This window comes from Acomys minous (genome assembly GCF_964271855.1).
Source record: "Acomys minous genome assembly, chromosome: 11".
In the NCBI taxonomy this organism is placed as follows: Eukaryota; Metazoa; Chordata; class Mammalia; order Rodentia; family Muridae; genus Acomys; species Acomys minous.
Window position 1 is genome coordinate 62,191,881 of NC_140492.1, and position 27,796 is coordinate 62,219,676.

Sequence of the window (27,796 nt, forward strand, 5' to 3'; positions counted from 1 at the left end):
GCTCTGGTTAAACCTAGTGGGATCAAACAAAGCAGAAACAGAATTATAACCAAAAGACACAAAGTGGGATAGGGACTTGGTGTGAAGGATAAGGGCCTTGCTAAGGATGGGAAGGAGACAAAGTGAGGGTGAAGAGATGAGTTATCAAGTATATTATATGCACTACATGTATATGTAAACTTGTCAAAGAATGAAATGTATTCAAATGAACCCCCTTTGAACTGTAAAGACTAGGGGCTGTATGGTTTGTATAAGCAGGTCTCATGTTTGTTTGTTCTGAACAGGGAGGGCCGAGCTGCTCTGGTCTCATCCTTTGGCGTATTTAAATACTTGTCCATGTACGGCATCATCCAGTTTATCGGAACGTCACTTCTCTACTGGGTATGAACTAAAATCATTTCTCTTCAGTTTGAATTGTATTTATAGCTTTGGGATGTAGGTCCTGTTCCATATTTAACATTTATAAACTGCATGACATTTCTCAGAAGCAGGTGCCTACAAACTTGAGAGCCCAGTTCTTCTTGCAACCTGAGGCTAAAGTCAGAAGTACTATCTAGGGGGCTCCTTTACTCTGGATAACCCGAGACTCTTGACCTCCGCAAACCCCCGTCTCTTCCGTGGCGAATAAACAGAACTTGAGAGAATCCTAAATATAACTCGGCAGGAAATGGATCTGCCTCCAACTGTGGAATATTTTTGGCAAAAGACTCAAAAGAGATAAAAAGGAAGAGAAAAAAATTTTTTTTAATTTGAGTTTGAAGGACGGCAATGCTGAAACTCTCCCACGCTGGGACTGTTCTCCTGAACCTACTCAGAATTTAATAGGGTTAGGTACATCATGAGTAAAGGATTAGCAATTCTTTAAAATGACAAAGGACTCTAAAAAGCAAATGGTGGTAGCTATTTAAACATTAGCTGCATTGGGGAGCTGTGTATAGATTAAAAATAATCTTCACTATTTCAAGCATAGTTTGCTCTACAAGAAAATGATCCAACAGACTCAAAGGACACTGAGGGAATTAAGATATTTTATTACTTTGGGAAGATAATTAAGAGGTGAGTGAGGAGACCAGGTATTAGGGCATCCTGTTGGTTACTGCTGGCAAGGACACAGGTGGGAGGCTAAATGGCTGTCAGGTGGGGCGGGATCAGGAGACCCCACTTAAGCCTTACCTCCATTCAAAATGCAAAGCTGGACCTTGCCCTTGGCCAGCTCCCACCTCTGGAAAGTTAATGACTTACTTTGAAGGTCTCCACAGTTCTACAATAGCTGTTCTTGAAAACTCGAAAGCTGCTGTTGGCTAGTGTTCCTTATGTGTCTGTTTGTATGTGATGTTACCACTCAGAGGGGACAGGGTAAGAGGAAGTAATCAGGGGCCAGGGAGATGAGTCAGTCAGTCAAGTGCTTGCTGAGTTCAGGTTTCCAGCACCAACATACAAAGTTGGGCTTGGTGACACAAACCTCTGCTTCCGGTGATGGAAGGCAGAGACTGGAAGATTCTGGGTACTTGCTGGCCAGCCAGTCTAGCCAACTGGTGAGTTCCGGGTTCAATGAGAGACCATTTCAAAAAAACATCAAGTGGAGAGCCATAAAGGGAGACACCAAACTCTGGCCTCTGGCCTCTACATGGACACATACTCTTTCACATGCCAGTGCATACAGTATGTCTTCAACACACACACACACACACACACACACACACACACACACACACACACACAGAGTTGAGGATCAGTGTACCTTCCTTTTCATAAAGCTGGGTACACAGCTGTAGTGTCTGTGGTGGAATTAGAATCAGTCCACACAGATGTTGTCCGCTCTGGCTGTTGTACGTCAGGTGAGCGTGTCCTCCAAGCACCTCAAGCTAGAAGCTACTAGAGAGCCTTTGTGAAGGCCAGTGCACGTTCACCTGCTGACATCTGCAGCACACTTGGATCAGATCACAACGTAGAACTCAGTCACTAGCTGCGAAGCAGATCTGCAGGCCTGGCCGCTCGCATTCCTACAAGGACACTCCTGAAGAGTAATGGTTTGACTTTTTGCCCTTATGAGCTCAGCTCTAAAAATGTGAGCCGAGAAGCTAAATTCTGCGTGTACCCAGACCTTGGGAAGGCAGAGGCAGCAAACTAAGGAACACAGTAGATTTATTTAGGGCAGCGGTTCTCAACCTGTGGGTTGGAAACCCTTTGGGGGAGTCAAATGACCTTTTCACAGAGGTCACCTGAGACCATTGGAAAATGCAGATATTTACATTACAATTCATAGCAGTAGCAAAATTACAGTTATGAAGTAGCAATGGAAATAATTGTGTGGATGGGGATCGCCATAGCATGAGGAGCTGTGTTAAAGGGTCGCGGCATGAGGAAGGCTGAGAAGCACTGTCGCTGGGAAAGTCCTTGTTCAGTTTGTGAACATGAATGACCTCCAATCTCACTATGTTGTTGTCACTTAAGCCACACTCAAGGCCGGGCACGGTGGTGCACTCCTTTGATCCCAGCACTCGGGAGGCAGATCGCTGTGAGTTCGATCGAGGCCAGCCTGGTCTACAAAGTGAGTCCAGGACAGCCAAGGCCACACAGAGAAACCCTGTATTGAAAAATTAATTAATTAATTAATTAATTAAAAAAAACCAAAAACCATACTCAAGAGTGGAGACCAACACGGCTTAAATGACTTGAGGCCTTGACTTTAAATTTTGTTTAAATCCCACCAGAAACTGTCAGACTTTTACATCATGTGCTGAGGATTCAGCTGTCCAGGCTGAGATGGTGCCTGTCAGGGCTAGTGTGGCCAGTAGGAGGCTGGCTGGGTTCTGAATGAGCTCCTGGTAATAAAGAAATGACTTAAATATTGGGGTCATTTAGTCTAATGAGATACTGATGATTTCAGGTCTGTATTTCCTTTTTGAAAGGAAATGGCAACTTCCTGCTGAGTGCTTTAAAAAAAGAACGAGTACTGTGAATGAGACCAGCTTTGTCAACAAACATGATGCTTTACACTGACTTTCTTTTTCCAGCAACTACAGCTCTTCGGTAATTACCAGTATCTCATGCAAGACGTGGCTATCACGCTGATGGTCAGCTTAACGAGTAAGTTTGCATCTTTTTTTGTGAGGTCCCAGAAATACACAAATAAGATCTTGGTGGGAACGTGACACCCTAGTTACTAAAGCCTTGTTACCTATGAATTTATTTAAAGTAACATTAGGAGTGAGTGAAGGCTTGGAGCTGCCAGACCTGCAGCAAACTAACCGAAGAGTAGACAAGTCTTTGCCTAAGAACTTGTCCACATCGTCTTAGCTCTCTGTTGTTTTGTCTCCTGCCCAGAGGGGGGAAAATGGGTAAGATATGGAAAAAGAACATTTTCTATTTTTTTTCTTTAAACCTAAAGGTCACTTTCCATTATTCAACTATGTTTCGCATTGACACAAAGCTAGATCTTTGCTAGGGCTTTGGCTTGGGAGAACGATTGCTACTGTTTTATTCCGGTGCAGTTCTTTTGGAAGTGAGGTGTGGCTCACAGGAGCTACTGCTCACTTCCTTCTTCAGAGATGACACTGATAAAGTGCTTTTGATCAAGGAACTCGGGGCTTGATACTAACTCTTAATAAGCGAGAGAGAGAGAGGTGACTGCCATCAACAGAGAGCACGAAGAAGAATGGCGCTGTCACTTCTTCTTTGTTCAACAGCGAGGTGCTGTGAGAAACAACGGATAAAATATCTGGCATCACAGGATATTAATAACCTTGACAATTTCATGTCATATCTTAAAATACAAAACTGATATTGAAGTCATCTATTATATCTACCCAACGATAGAATTTACTAGTCTCTATGATATAAGTAATATCAATTTTGATTATTAGGCTGAAGTGTGTAGTCCAAGCCTATTACACGTTTTCTACTATGGCTTATTAATATCCATCTGACTGAATAATTTTGAATCAGTGATAGTGATGCTATGCTATGATGCTGGGTATTTTTAAGCAATTTGAATGACTTATTTATGAATGACGCTGCAATGGGAAAGAACCCCAGGAGGTTCTGGAGCCCCCGCTGGCAGGCAGCGCTGTGCTCTTCCAGCAGCCAGAGATCTCCTGGGGACAAAGCACGAATGTAGAGATATGTAAGTAAACAACAAAATAGTGACAATATTGTCTTTTTCCAGTATAAACCTTAACCTCAGGACAAGGAAACACAAGGAGCTTTGCTGAGGGTCATTTTATAAAGGTCACAGCCAACAGTCCTTGACTTTGAAGGAGGCAGGTGAACAACCACAGTCAAGACTCCACTCTGCTCTGGCCTAACTCGCTTTTCAGAATGTGTCTTCTGCTGTTTCCTTTCACTTGCCCTATTGTGTGGTCGAACTGAAAACCTCACCTCCCATATTTGTCTACTGTCTCTTACCCATGTTATTTCCTTCCACTGGAAATGCCTTTCATCTTAGTAAGTATTTCTTTAAAAATTAAATTATGTGTATGTGTATGCGCGCGCGCGCGTGTGTGTGTGTGTGTGTGTGTGTGTGTGTGTAAATACAGTATCATGACCTATGAGAGCAATGCTCACTCTTAACCACTGAGACGCTTCAGTAGTCCCAAGCAATTTCTAAATCTGCCCATCTTTCTCCTATATTAGAGTGAATCCTATTTCCCCCACAAAGCTGCCTGCAGTATTTCTTTCTTGTCTCTTCTCTGCTGACAGAATATCATTAAAAAAATAATAAAGCAACTCTCCTTTTTTTTTTTTTGAACTTCCAGAACATCTGCTGCTATCAGGCCACACTTTTAATTTGAATTTGTGCTTCCTCCGTTCATGAATGTAACCTCCCCAACCAAACTCTAAACTGGAGTCATGAGCCTTTTTATGCCCCAGGTGTCTATGTGTCTAGTACAGAGAAAGAGAACAAATGCTGGTGTGAGTGGGTGTATTCCTACTAGATGGAGGTTTGCTGAGCTGGATATTTGAGAATAGTGAATTGTGAGTGCCAGTTGAGCATGAAGAGAGATGATGGCAACATCTCCCTCCATCATATCTCTTAAAGAGATCTTTACTGGTCCTTCCATCCTAAACATATTCCCCTCCCTATCCATGACCTGGGTATTGGTTCTATTGATTATCAAGGGATGCTTTAAGGAGAAGTATAAAGTTTTGTTTACCTCTGAGGATTGCCACATCCAATAAAAGACACTCGTAGGAAGTGTTCTAGGAAAGTCTGGGTGATTTTGAAGGGACACTGTGATTTTGCTCACCCCTTCATAATAACAAACAGGAGAGAGAGGACAGCCATCATCTTGTAGGTAACGTAGAATCCATGGAACTTATTCAGGCTGGAAGTATCCTAGCAAGATGCTGCCTAACAGGGCAGGCTGTACAGGATATTATGGTATGTACTCTAAGAGACATTTGAGGAAAACATTCCTGAAGAGTCAGAAGGAAGGTATACCATTCACATTGGTTCAGCTCAATCCACAGGGAAACTCTGTAGAGTCCACCAATGAGGCCTTGTCAGACTTCCTAAGTTTACATAGCTGCCATGTTAGAGAGCATCTGCCAAGAGGAAAACAGCACCTCGGATAAAATAGTAGCGTTTCCATGGTTGCCCCATTCTCTAAAGCACGGTGAAAAGTAGGTGATTACACAGGAGAATAAAAGAGGCAGCCAAGCCCTTCTCTCCCGCTGCTAGTTCCAAGACACTGGATCTCTCATATCTAAAGGTAGGATCATTACAACACCTGATACCGACCAGGAAATGGCCTACCCAAGCTTTGACTAAGCCTACAGGGATGGGAAAAGAGAACATTTGAAAACAAAGGGCGGTGAACAAAAAAAAATAGCTGCTTCTCAACTTTAGCCTCTCTGTCACAGGTTTCCTCAGAGTTCAACTCATTGATTAAGTCAATGACATGACTGTTGATCATTGGTAAAGTGTTGCTGTCCTGATGGGAAAGCTTCAGGGGTAGCCATGTCCCTTAATAGAGGCACCTCAGTCTCCTACAGAGCCTGTTCTTAGAGGAGAGGCTAAAGATCACAGGGGGAACAACTAAGATAACAGTCAGGACAGCATGCAGTGGCCTCACCTCCATGTCAGTCAACTCCACAACTAATACTGTGCAAACGAGTGTAGGAAATCTCAGAATAACTCCATCAAAGTCCCATACCAATTCTGAAGCAAGTTTAGAAGAGTTGCCTGTGGCTTCTAAAGAGAGCAGCCTAGTTGAACATCTTCTTGTGTTCATTAAGAAGGCCAGTCTTCCCAAAGATGGAAAGTCCACTGTGAGACCATGCAGCCTATTGTGAGTCTACTGTTCCCTGTGCTATGCTAAGCCCACCATAAACATCATTGTAGCTGGTCTGCAGAACCTGCCAAGGCCAGTTCACTCAAGGAAATTACTATTTCTTAAATAAATTGCCAAAGATCACAGAGATTGAGACACACGCAGCTAATAATACAAGATATGATATATTAAAGAAGAAGGCCGAAAATAATGCCAGGAGGAAGGTCAGTTGAGAAAATGTAGGCCATGAAGTCCAACTTGACCCTAATCTGTGTGGGAATTTGTACTAGTACCACATTTGCCCTCTTTAATAAGATCCAGTCAGACTACATCCAGAAAATACAGGAAAGAGGTGACTAAAAACTCCAATTCTCAAAAATGTTTGACAATAGAAACTCTGGGGCACCTCATCCTTAAGATGGCTTGCACACTAACGGGTCAAAAGCGAGGTCTCTTTATTCCCAAGCATCCATTCCTTCTCTCCTTCATGCCAGCTCTTGTGGTTTTAACCTGTTGTCCTCTCCTCATTACCATGGGAATGTCCTAAGAGGTGATACTCCAACTGAAGTACCATCACTTCCAGCTGTTGACTTGTCTCTCTACAGCTAATGATGTCCAACCTTCTCTGATCCTTCTTCAAGTCTTAAAAAAAAAAAAAAAGAAACATAATGACGTAGTATGGCCTTTTGTCAGCCTCTGCAGTAGAAGAAGATGGATTCCAGGCAGCGCCATTTAGACTAAATATTCCAGTATATGGAGAAGGCCACATAGAGACAGTTAGGCCTGAGAAAGCAGTCCTCCATTTCATACATGCATCTTTTTTTATAAACCTCACCAAATGACAGTGACCTTTTCTGAGTGTGATCTGTTGGAGACCTTCATGTACATCTTGGAAATCTCCCAAGGTGCCCTCAGAGCTTTCTTTGTAGATTTAGTGGACTTATGGGCCACTTGAGATTTGGCTCACATGATTTGTGATACATAATTTGTAATATAAATGCATCAAATGATTTTGAACAATTAAAGAGCGTAACTGGAAATGGCACATTCTCCAGTGCAGCAAGCTTGGTGTTAGGTCTAGTTAGAATTAAGGTGGAACAAAGCAGGGTTTCTTTCTCGGGGAGCTGACAGTCTGCTGGGTTGCCTGTGCGAACCCTGTGGTTTACTATACAACACCCTGCAGTCGGCAGTCAATATGAATAACGCACTGTGAGAACTCAGAAAAGGGAGCGGTTAATTTTAGGTGAAATACACCATCTAATAAGTTTGTATTTCTCTGCCTGCAATCCCATGGGGAGTGCTGTTGTCTTCATTTTAAGGAAATCTAGACAACGCCGAGTCTGCCTGCCTGGTTATAAGCAGTGCTGTTCCCCAAGCTGGCACAGGAATCCCACTGTGTTCTTTTAAACTCAGAAAACTCATCCTACTGCAAATGCACAGGCTTTAAGATCAGACCCTCTTGTGTTCGTATCATCGCCCTGCTCCTCACTGTGTCCTTAGGAAAGAGAATCTACTTAACACATTTATTCATCTACAAAAGTTACCCTTCACATTGACTTTTAAGGAAATACAGATAATACTTATAAAAATATTCGGCACATCTCTGGAATGTAATGGGTGCCCCAAACCAGTAATCATTTTTCTTTTAATAACCAGAAATGCAGATTTCTTGTTAATTAGGAGTCTGATATAGAAATAGTTAAAATACCCAGTATAAAAATATCAACCAGCTGGTGCCACAATACTGCTGTGTCACAGCTTACCCCCAGATTCAATGGCTTATGTCATGAAGAATTTCTCTCCGTTTCTGGGCCTGGATGTGGACTGCCATTCACCTGACCTAGGTTTCTCAGCTGTGCCACCATGCATGATGCTGTAAATAGTTTATTTTGATCAAGTTGAGCTCAGGCATACTCCACCATTCTCACACTAGGGCTGCCATGAAGGGTTAGAGTACATCCACCGAGATTCATAGAGAGCTGAGCCTGACATCACGGTGAGCCATGAACAACTGTTTGAAACCAATGCTAATATCACCATGGCAAAACCATAGCAGGAAGCCCCAAGTGAATACCATCTCTATCAAGCCAATTTCCCAATCTCCCATGGTTCTTATGTTGAAGGGGGAGGTGTCAACTGTAATAAGCATGTGTAGGAGAGTATACCAATGAGGTAAGGGACCATTGCCCAGAGCTGTGATGACACCCTTGTCCAGTGTGCACAGCCGCCTCATAAACTTCACAATTGCATCTTGGATGGTGGCCTATAGATGGCATTCTAAGATCTCCAGCCTTCTGTGAGTTACATGCAAGTTCACAGCACTGACCACAGTCCACATCGTCTGCCCCTTCTTGGTGTACCCAGATGGTCACTTATGACACCATCTACCCACAGTGAGACCAAATATCACAGGTTGCAGCCACAACCACAAGAATGACTTCACTTCAGACACTGGGCACAAGTGTTGGGGTTTCTCAACCGACTGCATTTTGACTAGCTAGCTACAGATTAGAGGCTTCCTTCCCTTCTATCCTGTATTCAAGAATTTGCTGATTCACAAAACTCACCTCAAGTATAGTATTTATTATCACAGTTTCACTGATAGAAAAATGAGACAGGTTAGAATTAGTTGAGGGGAGAGACACACGGGGCAAAATCTGGGAAGGATCATGTAGGTTACTTCCATTGCGTTCCCCTTGTGGAATCAGGGCGCTTCGCCCTTCTGGCACACACACATGTGTGATAATGTGCAAGATACTGCCAACTAGAGCTCAACTACATTTCCAAGTCTGTAGCTTGTATTGAGCTTTCATTAGCTGAACACAACTGATCAAATCATTTGCCACAAGGATGAACTCAATTTCCGGCTCCTCCCTGCTTCTATGCCATGCGGATCTGTGGCCTAAAACCCAGTTTTCCCAGCGGTCTATGGAGATATAGCCAGCTCCATTCCTGCCTAGCATTGTTAGCAACAATTCTCTTCAAAACCACCCCCATCTTTGAAAACTTTTAGATATATTTATTTTGTGTGTATGAGTGCTCATCTGCATGTACGTATGTGCACCACATGTGTACCTAGAACCTATGGAAGCCTGAAAAGAATGAGATCTCCTCGAACAGGAGTAATAGACAGTTGAGAACCATCATGTGTGTTCTGGAAATTGAACCCAGACCCTCTGTAAGAGCAAAAAGTACTCTTAAGCATTGAGCCATCTTTCTGCCTCCTACCATCAATACTCTTAGCATAAACTGGGGGCCCATTATGAAAAGGAAAGATGTTCCTCTTACCTAGCAAATGTCGAGGATTCAGAGTATATATCTTGGAAACATAGGGGCAAAAGCCTACCGCATTCTTTTAAAAGACACTATTTTATTAATTATTTGACAATTGTGTACGATCTTTTTCTGTTGTTGTATTTCTCTCTCTCTGACTTTTTCCAGACCCATCCTCCACCCTCCTGCTTCATGTCCTCTTTCAGAAATATACCCTATCAAGTCCAATTTGTGCTGCCCACATACTCACTGGTATGGGGTCATGCACTGGGTTGTGGTCAGCCTACCATAGGCTACACCCTTTAGGGAAAACTGACTCTTCATCAGAAGCCATAACAAACTGCCCATGGTTAAGGCGGATGGGCTCATGGGCTTCTCCTCTCTCTGTGCTATGTTGTCTTGTTTGATCTTATGTAGTTGTATATTATTTAAATAGCACCATGAAAAAGAAATTATGAAGTTCCTACCACAAATTGATAAGCGCAGTGGTCATGCTGAGTCCAAAAGACATCGTTTCTGTCTGGTCCTACCAGACCTTGGGTCCTTAACAATCTTTCAATCACCCTCTTCTGTGTTAGAACCTGAACCCTGGAGGGGGACAGAATATAGATGTCCTATCTGTGGCTGGACACATCACTTATTCTCTGCACCTTGTTCGGTTGTGAGTTTCTGAATTAACCACCATTCACTTCACACATTTCTCTGATGGGGACTGAGAGCTACATTAATGGAAAGGGGAGGTATAGGTTGGATGGGAGGTTAGGGCCGAGAGGGGTGGGATGGATAACTAGCAATAAAGATGCTTGGAGAAGCCATATGGAAAGCCACTACTTTATAACCTTCTAAAACACACACACATCACGCGCGCGCGCACACACACACACACACACACACACACACACACACACACACACCTTCATATAGAAGTGGCATGGGATATTTCTCAATTTGCTGGTTAGAAGTATTCAAGAGACCTCCCCCAAACAATACAAGCTATTCTCATTGCTTTGGTTGCCCACCACAACTTGATGGTTAAGACGCTAAGGCTGAAGACGCAACACATTTTGGTCATAGGGCATAGGGAGATGAAATTGATACAGGCAAGGAAACCTCCTCCTTAATAGCTAGCTTTTCTAGTACTGGAAAGTGCTTTGTAGGCTGCTGCTACTAGAAAAATCATCAGTAGATCTGACCGATATTGCAAGATTTGTCCATGAGTGCAGTCGTGGCACAAATGTTATAGAGGCAACCTACCACTTTCTGCTTGCAATTAAAGACCATTCCCTGGGAAGAAATGTATGCCTGGTACTATATATTTGGCTAAGAACTCATGGTTTAGAAACTCACAGGCCCCAGGATAATCTTATGCCATTATTTTGCTAAGTGGATATAGACTCAAATTGCACTCTAAATCAGTGTGCTTGTACCCATTGTGTTCTTTGACTATAAACACAGTCTCTGTGTGTCCGCCGGACTTGGAATTTGGAGGGCCGAGTTCCCGCATGCTCCATAATCTCCAGCACTCTGCTGGAAAAACACATATTGGAATGTAACAGTGTTGCCTTAGGTAGTCATAGCACTTTAGAATAAATACCCTATGAACATATACAGGGGAAGGAGGTCCCCCTCAGTCACAGTCATAGGGGAGGGGAGTAGAGGGAAAGCAAGAAGGAGGGAGTAATGGGAGGATACAAGGGATCAGAAAACTATTGAGATGTAATATGTTTGAATTAATAAAAATAAAATTAAAAATAAAAGAATAAATTAGGTGGAAGGGCCTTTGCGAAGCACTTAAACCTTACGTCATACTCTTACTTTACATGAAAATCTGAAGTGCCAGAAAGTTTGCACCATTCTCCCAGATCACATAGAGGTCAGAAATCTCCTGTTCAGTTTCTTTATCACAAAGTTTACATCAATTCTTTACCACCCCACCTCTACATGCATGAACATAGGCTGAAGTACATGTGCCCTAATTTTTTGAAATGGAAAAGAAACAGGCTGAGAAAGGAAATGAGGTGACAAATTAGAGGACAAGGATGAAAGCATGACTTATGTGCATCTTTAAATAAGATGTTCTGAACTGTTAGCTCTCCATGCCTCGTTCCTGCTGCCCTGAAAGGCGGAGAAAATTCCATGCCTGTTGGCTTGTTAGAACATGAAGCACCTAAGAAGGTTGTGGTAATATTTTTAAAGGTTTTTTTTTTTTTTTGCATTTCCAACCACTTTAAATGACAAACTCCGTGACTGAAAGTGCAATATATTTTAATACTGTTATCTAAAAAACAAGATTTTTATGACCCTGCCTTCCTTCCCCAAACTAAATGGAATGTGTAGTAGCAGCCCCCCCCCCAACATGTGTATCCAGATGGAGCCAAGCACACCTTGAACACCTATCACTGTGCCCGGCATATTGGAATGCTTGGATACTATTGGTTGAATATCAGAGTGAACATTTTCCCTTAATTAGCATACAGAGATTAGTCAGGAACGAGGACCACTTAAACTTCTCACCCAACTACCCATCTTTCCCACCCTTCATGTGAGATATTGGTAATACTCATCTTCTGAGTCCATGGAACAAATGGGCATCACATGATAAGGTAAAGTTATCAATTACAGGACTTTTCACCCCATTGTGCTACACACCCGAAAGTAAAACTGAAGCATAGAGGGGACCAAGATTGGTAGAAATGAATATGCAACTACGGGCTTGTGTAGGTGTAAACTCTCAATTGGTGTTCTCCCAAGCTGAATCTTCCTCAGAGACTCAAGCTGATGTGCATCTCATCTTTTATCCTTAAAGATAAAATTGTAAAAGGAAAAAAAACATATCCTTGCCTCTTTCAGTGAGCATCAACCATGCCTACCCGAAGCTGGCTCCATACAGACCAGCAGGACAGCTGCTTTCTCCTCAGTTGCTACTCTCGGTCTTCCTGAATTCCTGCTTCACCTGCATCGTGCAGGTGTGTGCATTTCTCTCCGTGAAGCAGCAGCCTTGGTACTGTGAGGTCTACAAATACAGGTGAGTTTATGCCCATAGGGTTCCTTTCTATGAGTGTTATAAACAGTGCACCACAACGTTGTCTAACTTGGTACCAATAGCAGCTCTGACATCTTCACTAATGAAAACAATACTTTTCGTGCTGCAAATCACAAATGATAGAACAGAGCACGTCCAATGGGTGGCCTGCTGGGTGAGCATGTGGAACAGGCAGGAAAGATCTGTTACCTTTGTTGATAGTGAGATGATTTTCCAGCTATTGACTGTGAATGTGGTCCATTCCTTCGGGATGTCATATGGACCATGGCTTGGTAAACTCTCCCTGTCCCAAGTCAGAGACTAACAGATAGCTCAGGCTTTCCAAGGATAGCCTCTGCTACAACTAGTTGATGCTGCTGCTGCAGTACAAGAACAGCCATAGGGAATACATAAACTCAAGCCTTATTTTTCCTAAAGAAATGTTATTCTCCTTTTGAACTTGGGTATGTACACTCCACTGGGAGCCTAATGGCATCCAAACCCCAGAAAACAGAAACACAAACAGAGAACCAGCAAGTGATGTGTAAGGTCTTCATTCGCACTCCAAAATCAGCAATTCAAGCATGAGTTGGAATATACGATCCCATATAGTTTCAGAGCCAAATGCTCCACTAATTTGGAGCAAATATGCACAGAGGGGAACAACTGTGATTGAAAATAGGAGAAAAGAGGACGGCGCCATAGAGACATGACCAGGACATAGAGATGGCTCTGATTCTATCACGACTTGCACCACACTAGCTCTCACCTTCCTCATCTGCAACATGACCGGATAGAATTATATACTTTTGGTGTCAAGCTCTGAAATCCAGGCTATTTCAAGAATTTGACTTCTGGCTCTTTACAAACATTACATAGCAAACTGAGCATTTACTATAACAAAGCACACATATAGATCTGGGAGACCCCAAGATATTAAGAATTAAACCGAGCTTGGCATAGTGATGCTCACCTACAATCCCCCATTCAGGAGTCTGAGGCAGGAAGATTGATCGGAAGCTCAATGCCAACTTTGGCTATGTGGCAAGATGTTTTCTAGCTTTTTTAGGGTTTCTATTGCTGTAATATAATACTATGGCAAAAAGACACTTGTGGAAAGGGCTTATTTCCACTCACAACTCTAAGATCACACTCTATTGCTGAGAGAAGCCAGGGCCGAAACTCGAGGCATGCACTGAAGCAGCAGCTATGGAGGATGCTGCTTATTGGCTTGCTGCTGGTGGGTGCCTCAGCCTGGTTTTTAAAATTGTATCCAGGACCACCTGCCCAGGGATGACACTGTGCACAATGGGCTGGGCCCTCCGAAATCAGCCACCAATCAAGAACGTGGACCACAGAGTTGCCTAGGAGCCAACTCAATAGAGCTGTGTTCTCAAGTGAAGTTCCCTCTTCTCAAACGACTCCAGCTTGTGTCAAGTTAACGTGAAGCCAACCAGCACAGTATTTCAAAAAGACAGGAAAAATAAGTCTTGTATTTGAGGTCACAGTTGGAAAACAAATTATGTGTATAATTTTACGTTGAAAAGTAACTTAAAAGTTTCAAACTAAACAAGAAAACCAGCTAAAACTAATTTTCAGGGCTTATTATTGTTAAAAAAAAAAAAAAAAGAACATTGTAAATAGGTCAATCAGAACTAAAAAGGCCTGGGTCTTAAAGACACATTTTGCTGTGTAAATATTATAAGATCCCACTATGCTAGATGTCAAAAATGGTTGTAAATTTGCTAATACAAAATACACAAAGGAGGATGCACGGGATGGGATAGCAATTGAGATGTAATACGAATGATTTTATTTTCAATAAAAAATTATAAAGCTAAAACAAACAAAAATACACAAAGGAAATTCATAATACATGGATGAAAATAAAAATATCCCAACAAAGTAATTCCAAAATAGCGAGCTAAATGCAGCAAGAAGAAAGAACCGGAGAGGGGAACTAGGACTAACTTCCATACAAAGGTAGATATAATGAGGGTTGAAGAATAAATAACAGTAAAATTAACGGGAACTGTACACACAACTCAGAAAGTTGGTAGTATTAAGGAGGAGCAGGTACTATGTTAGGAGAATAAGGAGTATTGGTAGGGAGCTTGGCAAAAATAAGACTAGAGAGGTTGAACTCAGAGTTTGCAGCTCTTCTAAGTCTGGCTGAGAAGTCTGAGCTTACCTTGTCAGGACACGAGAGCCACAGATACCTCACAATTGGAAGGTCTAAGCTGGGCCTTTACTACGATTCCTAGGCTACTTGACGAGAGAGTGGAATGGAATAGGGATACAACTGGGACCTCAAGTGAGGACGCTTACATCAATAAATGAAAGAGAACAGAGAGAGAGAGAGAGAGAGAGAGAGAGAGAGAGAGAGAGAGAGAGAGAGAGAGAACACATATACACGTACACACATATACATACATATAGACATGCATGCATACACATAAACACATACAGAGATACATAATCACACACACACACACACACACACACACACACACACACATGAACACATAAATACATATTCTGTTCACGTGGCACATTTACTGTTTGATTTGACAGGAATTCCATAGAAATTGTCACCCAAGGCCTCTCAAGACAGATTATCTGCTCTATACCGGGGACAGATGGGGGATGATCTTGCTTTCTTCTGAAGTTTATTTCTGCTTTGTCATTGTAACAAGTAAGCAAGACATGCCTTGTCAGCCACCAGCTGGAACAGGTTGGAACCTGAAGCCCACCTGGTGGTAATAAAGTTACTTTGTCACCTACTAGATAAGGCTTTTAAAAAAAACAGTATAGAAAAATGTCATAACACTGTCAATTCTTTCATAGCGAATGCTTTCTGGTCAACCAAAGTAATTCCTCAACCAATACGAGTTTGGAGCAAAGCTGGACTGGAAATGCGACTCTGGTTCCTGCTTCCGTTTTAAGTTTTGAGAGCACCACTCTGTGGCCCATCATCACCTTCAACTGTATCTCAGCCGCGTTTGTTTTTTCTAAGGGAAAACCGTTTCGGAAACCCATCTACACAAACTGTAAGTGTACAACCTGTAAGGTTCCCTCCTCCTGAGTTTTTTGCTGTCCCCACCATCTTCCCAGGGTCACCTTCTACCAGCCAATGAGATGCTGCCTCTCCCAGGCAGGGTCTCGGAATAAAATGGCCTTGGATGGGAGAGCCTGAGGGCGGAAACCTGCTCCTGTGAGGAGGTACAGTCAGTACCGAATGGTCAAACGAGTCATCAAGAATCACTCCTTGCTTATCACGCAAGCTTATAGGTCAAGAGAGTTTGTACAAGGCTTTTTAGGGGATTCACAGGTTTGCCTCTTAGCAGCTTCATGATGCCTGCGAGGTTGCACTAGGTCTTTTACACCCTTACTTTGTCATGTGTAGAATGGACCTTCAGTCTTGTGGTGAGAGTTAAGTAAGACATTCTATGCAAAGGGTCTCGTGTACCAAATAGGAACGTCCTCACATTTATTTTTCTAGAAAAGCCTTACTTCTCCAATCTATTTCTCTAAGTACAACAAAGGCAACCCCAAAGCAAAACCCCCAAAGTGTTTGAAGTTACAATCAAGACCTCCAGGCAAGAAACAAACAAACAAACAACAAACTAGCGAACGTCCTTCCACACTTCCGTGAGTGGAAGCAGCTGCTGTGAGCAATTATGCCAGCTCAAGCAGAGCCCTCAGAAGTTCAGATGTGTGGGCATCTTGTCTGCCATGCAGCTGGCTTTGCCGGGTCAGCGTTATAAATAATTCCACACACTGCAGTACCCATACTGCATGAGCTATAGCTTAGTTAATAGACTGCCTGCCTCACATGCACAAACCCCAAGGTTTCATCCCCGGTAGCACAGAAACCCAGGAGTGGTGTCGCCTGCCTACAGTCTAGCACTCAGGAGGTGGAGGCACACAAGGGTGAGAGTTCAAAGTCATTCTGGGCTACACGGCAGATTTGAAGCAAGCTTGGGTTACAAAAGGACAAAACCAAAGTGAAACAAAAGTCATTTCAACTGGCCTCTGATTTCCTTAGTACAAGTTCGATTATTTGGTAACACCAGGTGAAAATGCTTCAGCTTTTACGATATGGTTTAAATCGATTTTCAGAGTATCTGTAGTAATTTTCATTGATATCAGCTTCCTTTTAGATTTGTTTCGCAACAGAATAGATGATACGTGATATGAAAGTGCTATATGGAAAACAAAATTTTGCTGATATGATAAGAGGGTTTTTTTGTTGTTGTTGCCGTTGTTTTTGTTTGTTTGTTTTTGTTTTGTTTTGTTTTGAGACAGGGTTTCTCTGTGTCACCCTGGTTGTCCGGACTCACTTTGTAGACCAGGTTGGCCTTGAACTCACAGAGATCTGCTTGCGTTGTCTGCCTCCCTGAGTGCTGGAATTATGGGCATGAGCCACTGCGTCCAGCTCAGATAAGAGTTTTTTTTGTTTGTTTGTTTTGTTTTGTTTTGTTTGTTTTTGGTTTTTCGAGACAGGGTTTCTCTGTGTAGTCTTGGCTGGACTCACTCTGTAGACCAGGCTGGCCTAGAACTCACAGTGATCCGCCTGCCTCTGCGTCCCGCGTGCTGGCATTAAAGGCCTGCGCCACCACTGCCCGGCTCAGATAAGAGCTTTTAAAGCATGGTATTTTGTTTCATTTTAATTTGTATTTTTATTTTCAGTGAAGAGAAATATAGATCTGTATAGAGCATGTGGTCTATGACTTGTCTGTGTACATTTTAATCTGCTCTCACAGTGGATTTCTGCTACTCTCCTTATTCACCTGTGTGGGCTGTTAACTCCCCTGTAGCTATCTTTATCTTGTTGCCTTTATGCACAGAAAGGTTTTTCTAATTACAAAACAAAATGGATTACACTTATTTATTTTTAAGCTGTCCTGATACTTTTGAAATTTTAATACAATGTGGCATGCTTACTGTGTGGGTCAAGTAAGGTTACCCAATTAATCACTTTTTTTTCCTAGCAGATTTTTGCAGTATTGAATATCTAATACTCTTTTCATTCACTTATCCCCCCACTTAGAATAACACTAGCATCGCGATATCTATGTTCATGTAAATTATTGTTTTAGTATAGATAACTTGTATTGGACACTGGAAGTTTGTGGTACCTTCATTTATTATATGTATATTTATGTAGAGTTAGTCTGGAGCCATACTCTTTTCTATTTCACTGATACTACATGCAATGGCACTTTAACACGCAGTTTCAGTGTATGGTGGTGGCCCACACCTTTAATCCCAGTACTCGGGATGCAGAGGCAGGCGGATCTCTGAGTTCAAGGCCAGCCTGATTTATAGGGTGAGCTTCAGGACAGCCAAGGCTACACAGAGACACCCTGTCTTGAAAAAAAATTATAGTTTCATGGTTTATTTAATAGGCAGCATGTGGGTAGTATACTCTCATTTCTATCTATCTGTCTGTCTGTCTGTCTGTCTGTCTGTCTATCTATCTATCTATCAGGCATTGGTTTTTTGAGACAGGGTTTCTCTGTGTGTATTCCTGGCTGTCCTGGAACTCACTTTTTAGACCAAGCTGTTCTTACACTCACAGAGATCCTCCTGCCTTTGCCTCTCAAGTGCTGGGAATAAAGGCACCACCACCCAGCTTAATTTAAAAATTTTTTACAATATCTCACTTTCAAGTTTTCTTCCACACGAATTATAGAATTGTCCAGCTTCAAATTTTCTCCCTTGGGAATCTTTACATTTTGAGAAGACGTTATGGGTTGACACACTTTAGTCTTCCCATGTAGGAGAGTTCTGCATTAGTTTGCTATTCTCTTGTTCTTGTGACCAAGTGTGTGACAAGCAGCAGCCTAGGAGGGGATGCATTCGTTTGTCCTACAGTTTGAGGTGACAGAGCTTATCACAGCGAGGAAGCCACAGTGGCAGAAGCATTCGATGGCTTGTCCTACTGTGATTACAGTCAGGAAGTGAGGTTGACACGAAGTGGGCTGGAACTATAGACACATGCCAAGGCCTGCTCCTACTGACCCTCTGCATCCAATATGGCGCCACCTTCTCAAGGTTCCACAACCTTGTAAAGTGGTGCCTACTACCTGGGCCAACAGTTCAGATGTGTGAGCCCATGGGAACCATTTCATAGGCAAAATGTAAAACACACACACACACACACACACACACACACACACACACACACTTTTATCCACACCTCTTTTACTTATCCATTAATATCAGTAGTTTTCTCCACTATAGGTTCAGTACATTTGAGAACCTAATCCTATTTGCTTTTCTTTTTGTCTTAAGAATGGCTTTTTCCTGTTGTATTTATAACCGATGTCATTGTGACATTCGAAGGATATAGTATTGCTTTCACTTTCTACACAGAGTCTTTCCTGACCTTTTTTTGTTAATCCTTGAGTCCTAAGTGTTTTAGAAAATGGTGATTAATTTAATAGTAATTAATTGCAAACAAAAATATTCCTTCTTCTTTTTAAACATCCAAATGCCTATCTATGTTTTCTAATGTACGAAACCCAGAATTCAGGACAATGTTAGGTAATTATCAAGGCTAACAGATAAATACATACCTTGATAACAACATTTGTAGTAATTCTCACTTAAGTTGTTTTTAAGTATACTTTTGGCTGCTGGTGAAATTATCATGAAAAGCTTCTATTGTATAAAGAAAATATCCCGTTTGTTTGCATTAATTAAGAGGGATTTTAAAATCTGGTGTAGGAGGCAGATTTCAACAGATACCATCCCGTCATCTAACAAAATAAATACTCCTTGTATCTTCTTAGCCAATGCTACCAATGTGTTATGTTAATAATTCGGTTATTAAATCATATACTTGAAAATATCTTACTTATTTGTAGTAGATTAAACTTTTACTAAATTAAAATTTGTAGCTTGTTGAAGACCTACATTACATGGTATATTTTTCAGCTTTTTTTTTGTGTGTGTGTGTGTGTGTGTGTGTGGTAGATTTTTCCTAGGTTTGAGTTTTAGTCTTAAAAACTGACCTTTTTTTTTCCTCTATAAAGATTTTAATAGGTAAGAATGGTTTCTTCCTTGACAACTTACAAAACGATACCAGTAAATTACTTGGCTTCAAATCCTTCCTTTGAAATACTGCTTTAAGGATTAGTTTGGCTTATATTGTTTTAAATAATTTATTTTTGCCCATATAATACCATTTCATTAATATTATCAAATTTTATCATATAGCTTCGGGTAGAATTTCTTTAAGTTTTAAGTACTTTCTGTGACACTTACCTTTGGATTATAATTGTCTTGATTATGCTTATATGTGTCTTTACCAGCTTTCCCTCACTGTGACAAAATGCCAAAAACAAATTTTAAAGTGAGGAAAGACTCGCGTTGGTTCATGATATCAGAGGTTACAGACTGTGGTTAGTGGCTCTAGTGTGTCTGGGACTTGGTGTGGGAGAGAGATCATGACAAGGGGACGCATGGTAGAACGAAGCTGCCCATCTTCTTTATGCCAGAGACGGGAATGAAAGCAAGGCTGGGCAAGCTTGGGGGCGGGAGTTTGGGGAAGGGGATGGATGGGGTGAGAGAGAAGACAGGGGCCAAGTACACCTTCAAGTGTACCATCCTCCTCCTAACTGTGATATGTTCTCTGCAATTTTGTCTCACTGTCTCAGTTTTCTACCACCTCACAGTGCTCATTAAGCCGTGAGCCTGGCCCAGGGGTAATCCACTGATTAGGGCAGCGCCCTCACTGTCTATTTACCCACCCCTTGAAGGTGTTGCTCTGTGCTGCAGCGGAGACCACACCCTCCACAGCTGAACCTTTGCTGGATGTTTCAGATCCGTATTGCAAAAATGTTGCTTTTTCTTTTTCTTCTTGCCTTACAAGCATTTCGTTCCTCCCTCCCCCCACTGGTTAATAATAAAACAGTTCTCCGAGTTTTAATTCTGTATTGCTTTTGACTTTCTCATTTATTCAGGTTTATTTTTCCTCCTTTCTTTGAATTTGTTTTGAGCTGACTGTACAGTTCATCTTTATTAAATTAGAAAAGCATCCAAGGCTAGTCATTGTAATTTGGAGTCCATTATTTACATTTTTACATACCAGTAACTTTGACCTGGTTTCTTCTGTGGCCTAGTAATTTTCAGAGCAGTGTATTTTCTTGTTGAGACAGGGGGTGACATTTTACACTCATGTTCTTTTCCCTGTTTCTTTTAATAGTTCATAAGCATATGTTTCTTTTCCGTCTTGGTCCAGCAGGCTTTAATATGTTTCTTTATAGGTATATTGTGGAGAGGGGCTCAGGTAGGCTGGTCACAAATGTCTGTTTTGATTGTTGGCATTAGACAGCCTTGCCTCTGACACATGCTTTGCAGAAATTGCTTCAGTGTTATATTGGCTAAGCTCCTGTTTTGTTATAAATGCGCAGTTATTGTTAAAGCGGTTTCATTCGATTTTATTATTAAAATTCTCTTTGTTCTCGAGTATCTTTGGCAGAGTTGTCTTGTCAAAGGATTTGACATCATGCTGGTGTCTGATCTTATATTTCCTGTCAGTGTCTGAGTTCCTCATCCTTTTTTTTCCCTCAGTTTTGAAGCAGTGTTTCAAAGTACCCTTGACTATTGTCAAAGCAAATTAAGATTCTGCTTTATGGTTTAAAGGTTTTTTTTCCTTATAGTCCTTATTTCTAAATTGAAAGTATTTCATAAGGAGAACTTTTCTCAGTTCCTGGTACTTTAGTAGTAAATACAGGGGACTGACATACACCAATTATGAATTAGAATTAGATTAGTTACAACACGGGTACTTGAAGCTTAAAGGCAAACTGACATCGCATGACAGACACAGCTAATAATTCTTATCCAGTTGAAGGGGTCATATTTGTGTCATAGTGTACATGTGGAGGCAGAGGACAGCAACCTATGGGAAGGAGCCAGTGGGCTCTGGGATCAAACTCAAGTCATTAGGGGTGGTGGCCATTCTAGTCAGGGTTTCTAACACCATGAACAAAATCCAGCTGCAGAGGAAAGGGTTTATTTGGCTTCCACTTCCACACTGTAGTCCATCACTGAAGGACCTTAGGACAGGAACTCACACAGGGCAGGCACCTGGAGGCAGGAGCTGATGCAGAGGCCATGGAGGGGTGCTGCCTCCTGGATTGCTTCCCATGGCTTGCTCAGCCTCCTTTCTTATAGAACCCAAGAGTGAGTGTGGCAAGGTTTGTGCACATGTGAATGAAGGTGCCCATGGGGTCCAGAAGAGGACATTGGATCTCCAGGAGCTCGGGTTACAGGCAGTACTGAGCGCCCCTATGCTAGTGCTGGGAACTGAACTTAGGTCCTCTGTAAGAGTGAAAAATGCTCTTAAGCCCTGAATCATCTCTCTTGCCCCCAATGCACATGATATTGCCCATTGTTCTGAGTCAGAAGTCTTTGGAAGTACTGAGAGATACAATATATAAATGGTTTCATCTTAGGATAGCACAAACCTTGCTTTTCTTATCAGTGTTTGAGAGAAGCTCGCCTTTCTGATGACAAGATACAGAAAAAGTACACATTTTCTGTAAGCAAGTGTGAGTATTACCAACCCTTCCTTTATTTGAAAACAAGTTACAGTAGTTTTTTCAGTATTTGCTTCTAAAATTACTTGCGCCCAGAGGGTCCCATTCTTTCAGGTTTCTTTATCAATAGCAGCTAACCAAAGGGCAAACACTCATTTCATTTCTTCATTGCATTTTTATTTTTATTTTTTTCTTCGTTGTATTTTTAAATCAAAGCTAAAGTAAGAGAGAGGGGCCTACTTTGCAGATCACTAACCCAAGGACACACTGAATGCTCAGAACTCAGCCAGTGGCTAATAAAGACCCGTCTTTTTTTAAAATTTATTATAATTTATTCAGATTACATCCTGATTGTTATCCCCTTGCTTGGGGAAGTGATCATATTGGAGGTACCAGAGTTCATGGCAGAGGCAGTCCTTGCTCTCCCCACAACCGTGAAGAATGAGCTGTCCATTGGCTAGATCTGAACAGAGGGGCTAGGTTTACCGCACACAATGTCCTTGGTTGGTGCAACAGTTTGTGAAACCTCCCCTGGGTCCATATCTGCTGGCCTTAATGATCTCCTTGTGGGGCTCCTGAACCAGTGCTTTTTAGCAGGACTAACAGCTGATGTCACTTCTTCTTCCAGTTTCTGGGTCCTGGTGACTCTGTAGTAGGACAAACGGAAGAACCACATTGTTGTCCCCAGGGATCTTTGTATCACCATCATGGGCAGTTGCTCTATTTGGGAGCAGTCCTTCCCCCGCCACCCTGGCTCCTCATGCCCCGAGTGTGGCCATTCTTTTGGGAAAAGATGGGGCAATGCTAAGGATGGATAGAGGTGCTTAAAGGTGAAAACAATTCTGGTGTCTTCAGAAATAGTTTCTGTGGACGCATCTCAGGTTTCTAGGTTGGTCCAGATATAGAAAACCTACAAGGTGGTACTTGGCTTTTTACAAATACCTTATGAAGACTTAAGAGTCTTCTCTATCACGGTAACTCTGAGTGAATTCTAGCACTCAGGGCCTGAGGGTGATATCCCGAGCAAACACACTTCTGCAGCACTATTTGCAGCATGCTCTGCTGATGGCTGGGCAGACAGAGAGGCAGGTGAGCTTCTGGTGGTAAGAAAAGGGATTTCGATGTAATTCATCCTGGGATATTTATGTTCTAAAATTCAGGGAGCCAAGGATTTGGGGAGGGAGCAACCCAGCGACTTCGCATATTTATTTCTAACTCACCGTTCCCAAAGCCCCAACATCCCGGAGATGAATACAGTCACTCCCAAGTGGTCACATCCTAGGTCATAGGTCAACTGAGGTCATAGAAATCAGATTGTGAAGTGTAATATGACTTAAGCTTTGTAAGAGAGGACTGGGGAGCTTGAAGAAAAGTGGTCCTTGAATAGGGCCCATTAAGTTGGGAGGAAATGGAAGGTACCACGACACAAGGAATATTGTGTACATATGGAACTTAATGATCAAGAGCACAGAAGCCAGGATAGGGAACGGAATGGGAGCAGGCAGAGAGTTCAGAAAGGACCTAACACCGGAAAGCTCTGTGAGTCAGTCAGTGGCTCGTTCTTGTACTCCATTCTCCTGGAGCTGAAGACTAAGATGCTGTCAAGACTGGATGCTCACCCTACATATGCGTGTCTCACTAGATGGTGGTGATCAAGTGCCGGACTGCTCCGGTTACCATGCCGACGGGCTAGTCAGCCGTGGTAGGATGTCTCCACCCAAGGGACCCTCAGTAAAGATGATTCCTTTGTGAAAGTTTCTCTAATATGTTTGATTCCATCTTTACGAGGAAAGGCTGTTAATGTAACACCTTTATCGTACAAGCATTAGAACATATTTTAAAGCATATGATGATGTATGAAAACATCTGAAGATACATCTAGAGTTTGCCCAACATGAACTAATTGCTAGCGTGTGCCAAGTTATATGAAGTATTCTCTTAGCACCTGAAAATAATGTTTGGTGTTTCTTCAGATTTATTCTCACTTCTGCTGACATCTGCTGCGGGCCTCACGATTTTCATTCTGTTCTCTGATTTTCAAGATATATACCGCGGAATGGAGGTAAGTGATGTACAGCATCTGTTGTGACTCAGCGGTGCCAAAGTTGTGCTCGTGCTGCAGTTTGCCAGTCAATCCTTATTCTATTCTCTCTAACCCACTAGACACTATGAACTTTCAGTTTTTTGGAAGAGAAGATATTTCTTTATCTCACATGCATGTTCATATTAATAGTGTCATCATTTTAGCATGGTTGTACTGTTCAAAATATTGTTTGGGACTAGTGATATCACACGGTAGATAAATACGTTTGTTCCCAAGCCTGATGACCAGAGTTCAGTCCCTGGGGCCCACATGGTAGAAAGAGAGAACCAATACCCATAAGTTGTCCTGTGACTTCCACACATGTTTTGTGGCATGTATGGCCCCCCATGCGCATGTAGGTATGTATATACACGTGCGTACTAATTAAATAAATGTAAAAAAAGTAACTTTCTTGTTCAAAAACTTGTCTTATATTTTTGGTTGTGAGCCTAGCCTTTAATGGCTGAGCCATCTCTCAATCATTTGGAGGCGGGATACTGTCTCTGACTCTGTTGCCTGCTTTTTGGATCCCTTTCCCCTAGCTGGGCTGCCTTGTCAGGTCTCAGTGAGAGAGGAAGCACTTAGTCCTGCTATGACTTGATGTGTCAGGGTGGATTGGTACCCATGGGGCGGGGGAGGGGGGAGGCTTAGCTCTGAGGAAAAGAAGGAAGGAGTAAGGGGAGAGAGATGTGAGGTTGGCACTGGGAGCAGAGAAAGGGGGGTCTGCAATTAGGCTGTAAAGTGATTAAATAAGTTAACTAATGAAGAAAAATGGAAGAAAAAACTTTGTCTTATCATACATTATCAACTCAATGAAGTTAATGCACTAATATGATAATTTTCCAAATTTACCTATTTAAAACAGTAAAAAAAAAAAGTCCCTTTAAATGTAATTGCAAAAGGAAAAGATTGGGAAAGTCTTATAGGAGCAGTACGTGGCTTTAGACAGTTTTATCCGAGTGGCCATCATTTGCTCTAGAACACACTAGTTTGAAAGTAAATTCATCGGGAAGTTTATTAAAGCTATTCTCCGACCCAGCCTTGTGGGAGATGTCTAGAAAAGAAAGGAATGCTTTGCTTGTAGTTCTGTTTTGAAGACTAGTCATTCTTCACTGACAAGTAACCCATAATTCAAGGGGACATAAAAGCAGAGTGGGAAGAATATGAGAAGAAATTCCTTTTTTTTCTTTCTTTCTTTCTTTCTTTTTCTTCTTCTTCTTCTTCTTCTTCTTCTTCTTCTTCTTCTTCTTCTTCTTCTTCTTCTTCTTCTTCTTCTTCTTTGAGACAAGGTTTCTCTCTGTAGCCTTGAACCCACAGAGATCCTCCTGCCTCGGCCTCCTTGAGTGCTGGGATTACAGGCGTGTGCCGCTGCTCCCAGCCATAGGAAGAAATTCTTACTGTCACTGTGGCTGCCAGGAGGGCATTATGAAAGGAACATGGGTTGGTGAGGGTCCAGCCACACAGGTGAGACCTTGCTAGGTCAGGCTGTTTTCTAAGGGGCCTTAGCACCAGGAGAAAGGCCTGTTGCTCTTCCGTGAATGACTTGGGTTTGGCAGTGTGAAGAACGTGGGGCGGCTGGGATGAAAATCAAAGCAAAGCTCACACGATGGAGCAGGCAGGTGCTGTGCCGCGGAGTGTAGAGACTAAAGGAGGCAGGCGCGATACAAGGCAGCCAGCGCGTTTTGTGCTTTCTGCCAAAATAACAGACACTGGCGGTCCTTTGGAAGGACATCTCAAACAGATTAATTAAAGGAGGCCAGGAAAACAAGGCAATGGAGAGACAGGGAATGAAAACTCTCGAGATTCCCTCTATAACCCATGACCTACGGAGCTGCAGAATGTGCTCGGGTCAGGAGCAGAAGCTAAGTAAGATGCTGCTCTGTATAGCTCAGAAGTCGAAGTAACGGAAATCCACTGTACAAGTGAATAATTCCAGACAAGAGCATTCCCAGGCCGGGGATAGAAAAGAGCCTTCCTCACTGAGGTGGAAGCAGCTGAGATCTGAGTGGGCCAGAGTATATGACCCAGCTTCTCCAAAGCCAACGTGCTGCTCCTCAGAGCCCAGGTAGAAACTGTCTCCACTCAGGGAAACAAATGACCATGCAGTGCCTTGAGCCAGCCCATCCCAGGGTAAGGATGAAAACTTGAAGCTGAGTGAATAGAGCAGTTGTTTTCAACCTTCCTAAGGCTGCGACACTTTAATACAGTTCCTCGCATTGTGGTGAACCCCTCCCACACACACATACCATAAAATTATTTCGTTGCTATTTCATAACTGTAATGTTGCTACTGTTATGAACTGTAATATAAATATTTGACATGTAACCCAAAAGGGGTCACGGCCCACAAGTTGAGAACCACTGGGCTGGACATGATAGAGGTAGAAAATTCTGTGCTTGTAGACCTCAGACTCCTACACGTTCAATCAGACTTCGTGGGTTGGAAAGGGGGCTGTATAGCTCCCCGTTCACTCTGGGTACAGCTCTCACATCTAATAAACGAACATGTTCACTGGTAAGCCTGCGACCCTGTAATCTTTGGACAGACTGTTAGACTTGCATGAAGCAATTAGATTTGAGGCCAGTAACATTTGTTCAACACATCACACTTAATCAAAACAAACCTAATCTTTTTTTAAAAAAAAACAAACCTAATCTTTTGCTGGAGGGAAAAAAAAAAGAAAAAGCAATGAATTCCAAGTAAATTGTGCTTTAGGTGAATGAAAAACAGGAAGAATTGCAGAAGGAGGATTTAATTTCCCATCCTCTCCTCTGGGGTTTTTAAAGCATAAATGAAGAGGGCTACATGAGCTCCAAAGTGTCCTCTGCTCCACTGAATAAGGCGTCTTCCTGATGCCCCTGACAGTCACCACCAGGCCATCAGGCTGTGGAGGGAGCACAAGCCAGGATGAGTCCATTTTCATTTAGATTTCTGTCCCCTGAGTCAGTCCTTGGCCAAGACATGCGACCCGATCGTCAGCTTTCCTTTCTGCAAAGCAGAGAAAACAGCACCCACCCTCTGCCCCCATGGTTATTACAAACACGGAATTCCAAAGAGTAGGGAGCGTGTACCTTTTCAAAATGTCAAGCGTGCAACATATAACGGTGGCACCTTCTTTTGCACCAGTTCATCCCAACCGTCACATCCTGGAGAGTTTCAATTCTGGTGGCAGCCTTTGTCCAGTTCTGCGTGGCCTTCTTTGTAGAGGTAAAGTATACGGCTCCTATGATTTTTGTTTGTTTGCTTAGGTAGTGTGTAAATTCAGGGTCTCGCTCTCAACATGCATTCGCTGTGTACAGCAACTGCTTTGGTCCCCCTAAAGGATTAGTAGGGCTTTTTTTTTAAAAAAAAGACTGCATGATCCTGTTAAGAAGCATTCTTTGGAGAATAGCTTACGATTCTTCGAAGGCTGCTGCAAAATATTCCTGGCATCTTTCTCCATAGAACACAAAACGTCAATTCAGCTCCAATGCTTGTCACAAGTGGTGCTGTGTTTGCTCCCTACTATTTTCAATAGTGTGGAAGGGAGGCCCAGTGGCCCTGCAGCTCTGAAACCTGAGGAGACCTTTAGACAGGGAGGCAGCATCTT

General features: G+C 42.4%; 1 protein-coding gene across 2 annotated transcripts in view; it reads left to right on the forward strand.

Annotated features, from left to right (window-relative positions):
- Positions 1-27,796, forward strand: part of ATP13A5 (ATPase 13A5) — a 120,540-nt gene that overhangs the window by 89,592 nt on the left and 3,152 nt on the right. For both annotated transcript variants that reach the window (XM_084802635.1, XM_084802636.1), the window contains exons 24-29: positions 285-381; positions 3,018-3,090; positions 12,399-12,573; positions 15,418-15,620; positions 24,098-24,186; positions 27,334-27,414. In XM_084802635.1, the coding sequence (XP_084658761.1) occupies positions 285-381; positions 3,018-3,090; positions 12,399-12,573; positions 15,418-15,620; positions 24,098-24,186; positions 27,334-27,414 (718 nt within the window). The remainder of the gene's footprint in view (positions 1-284; positions 382-3,017; positions 3,091-12,398; positions 12,574-15,417; positions 15,621-24,097; positions 24,187-27,333; positions 27,415-27,796) is intronic.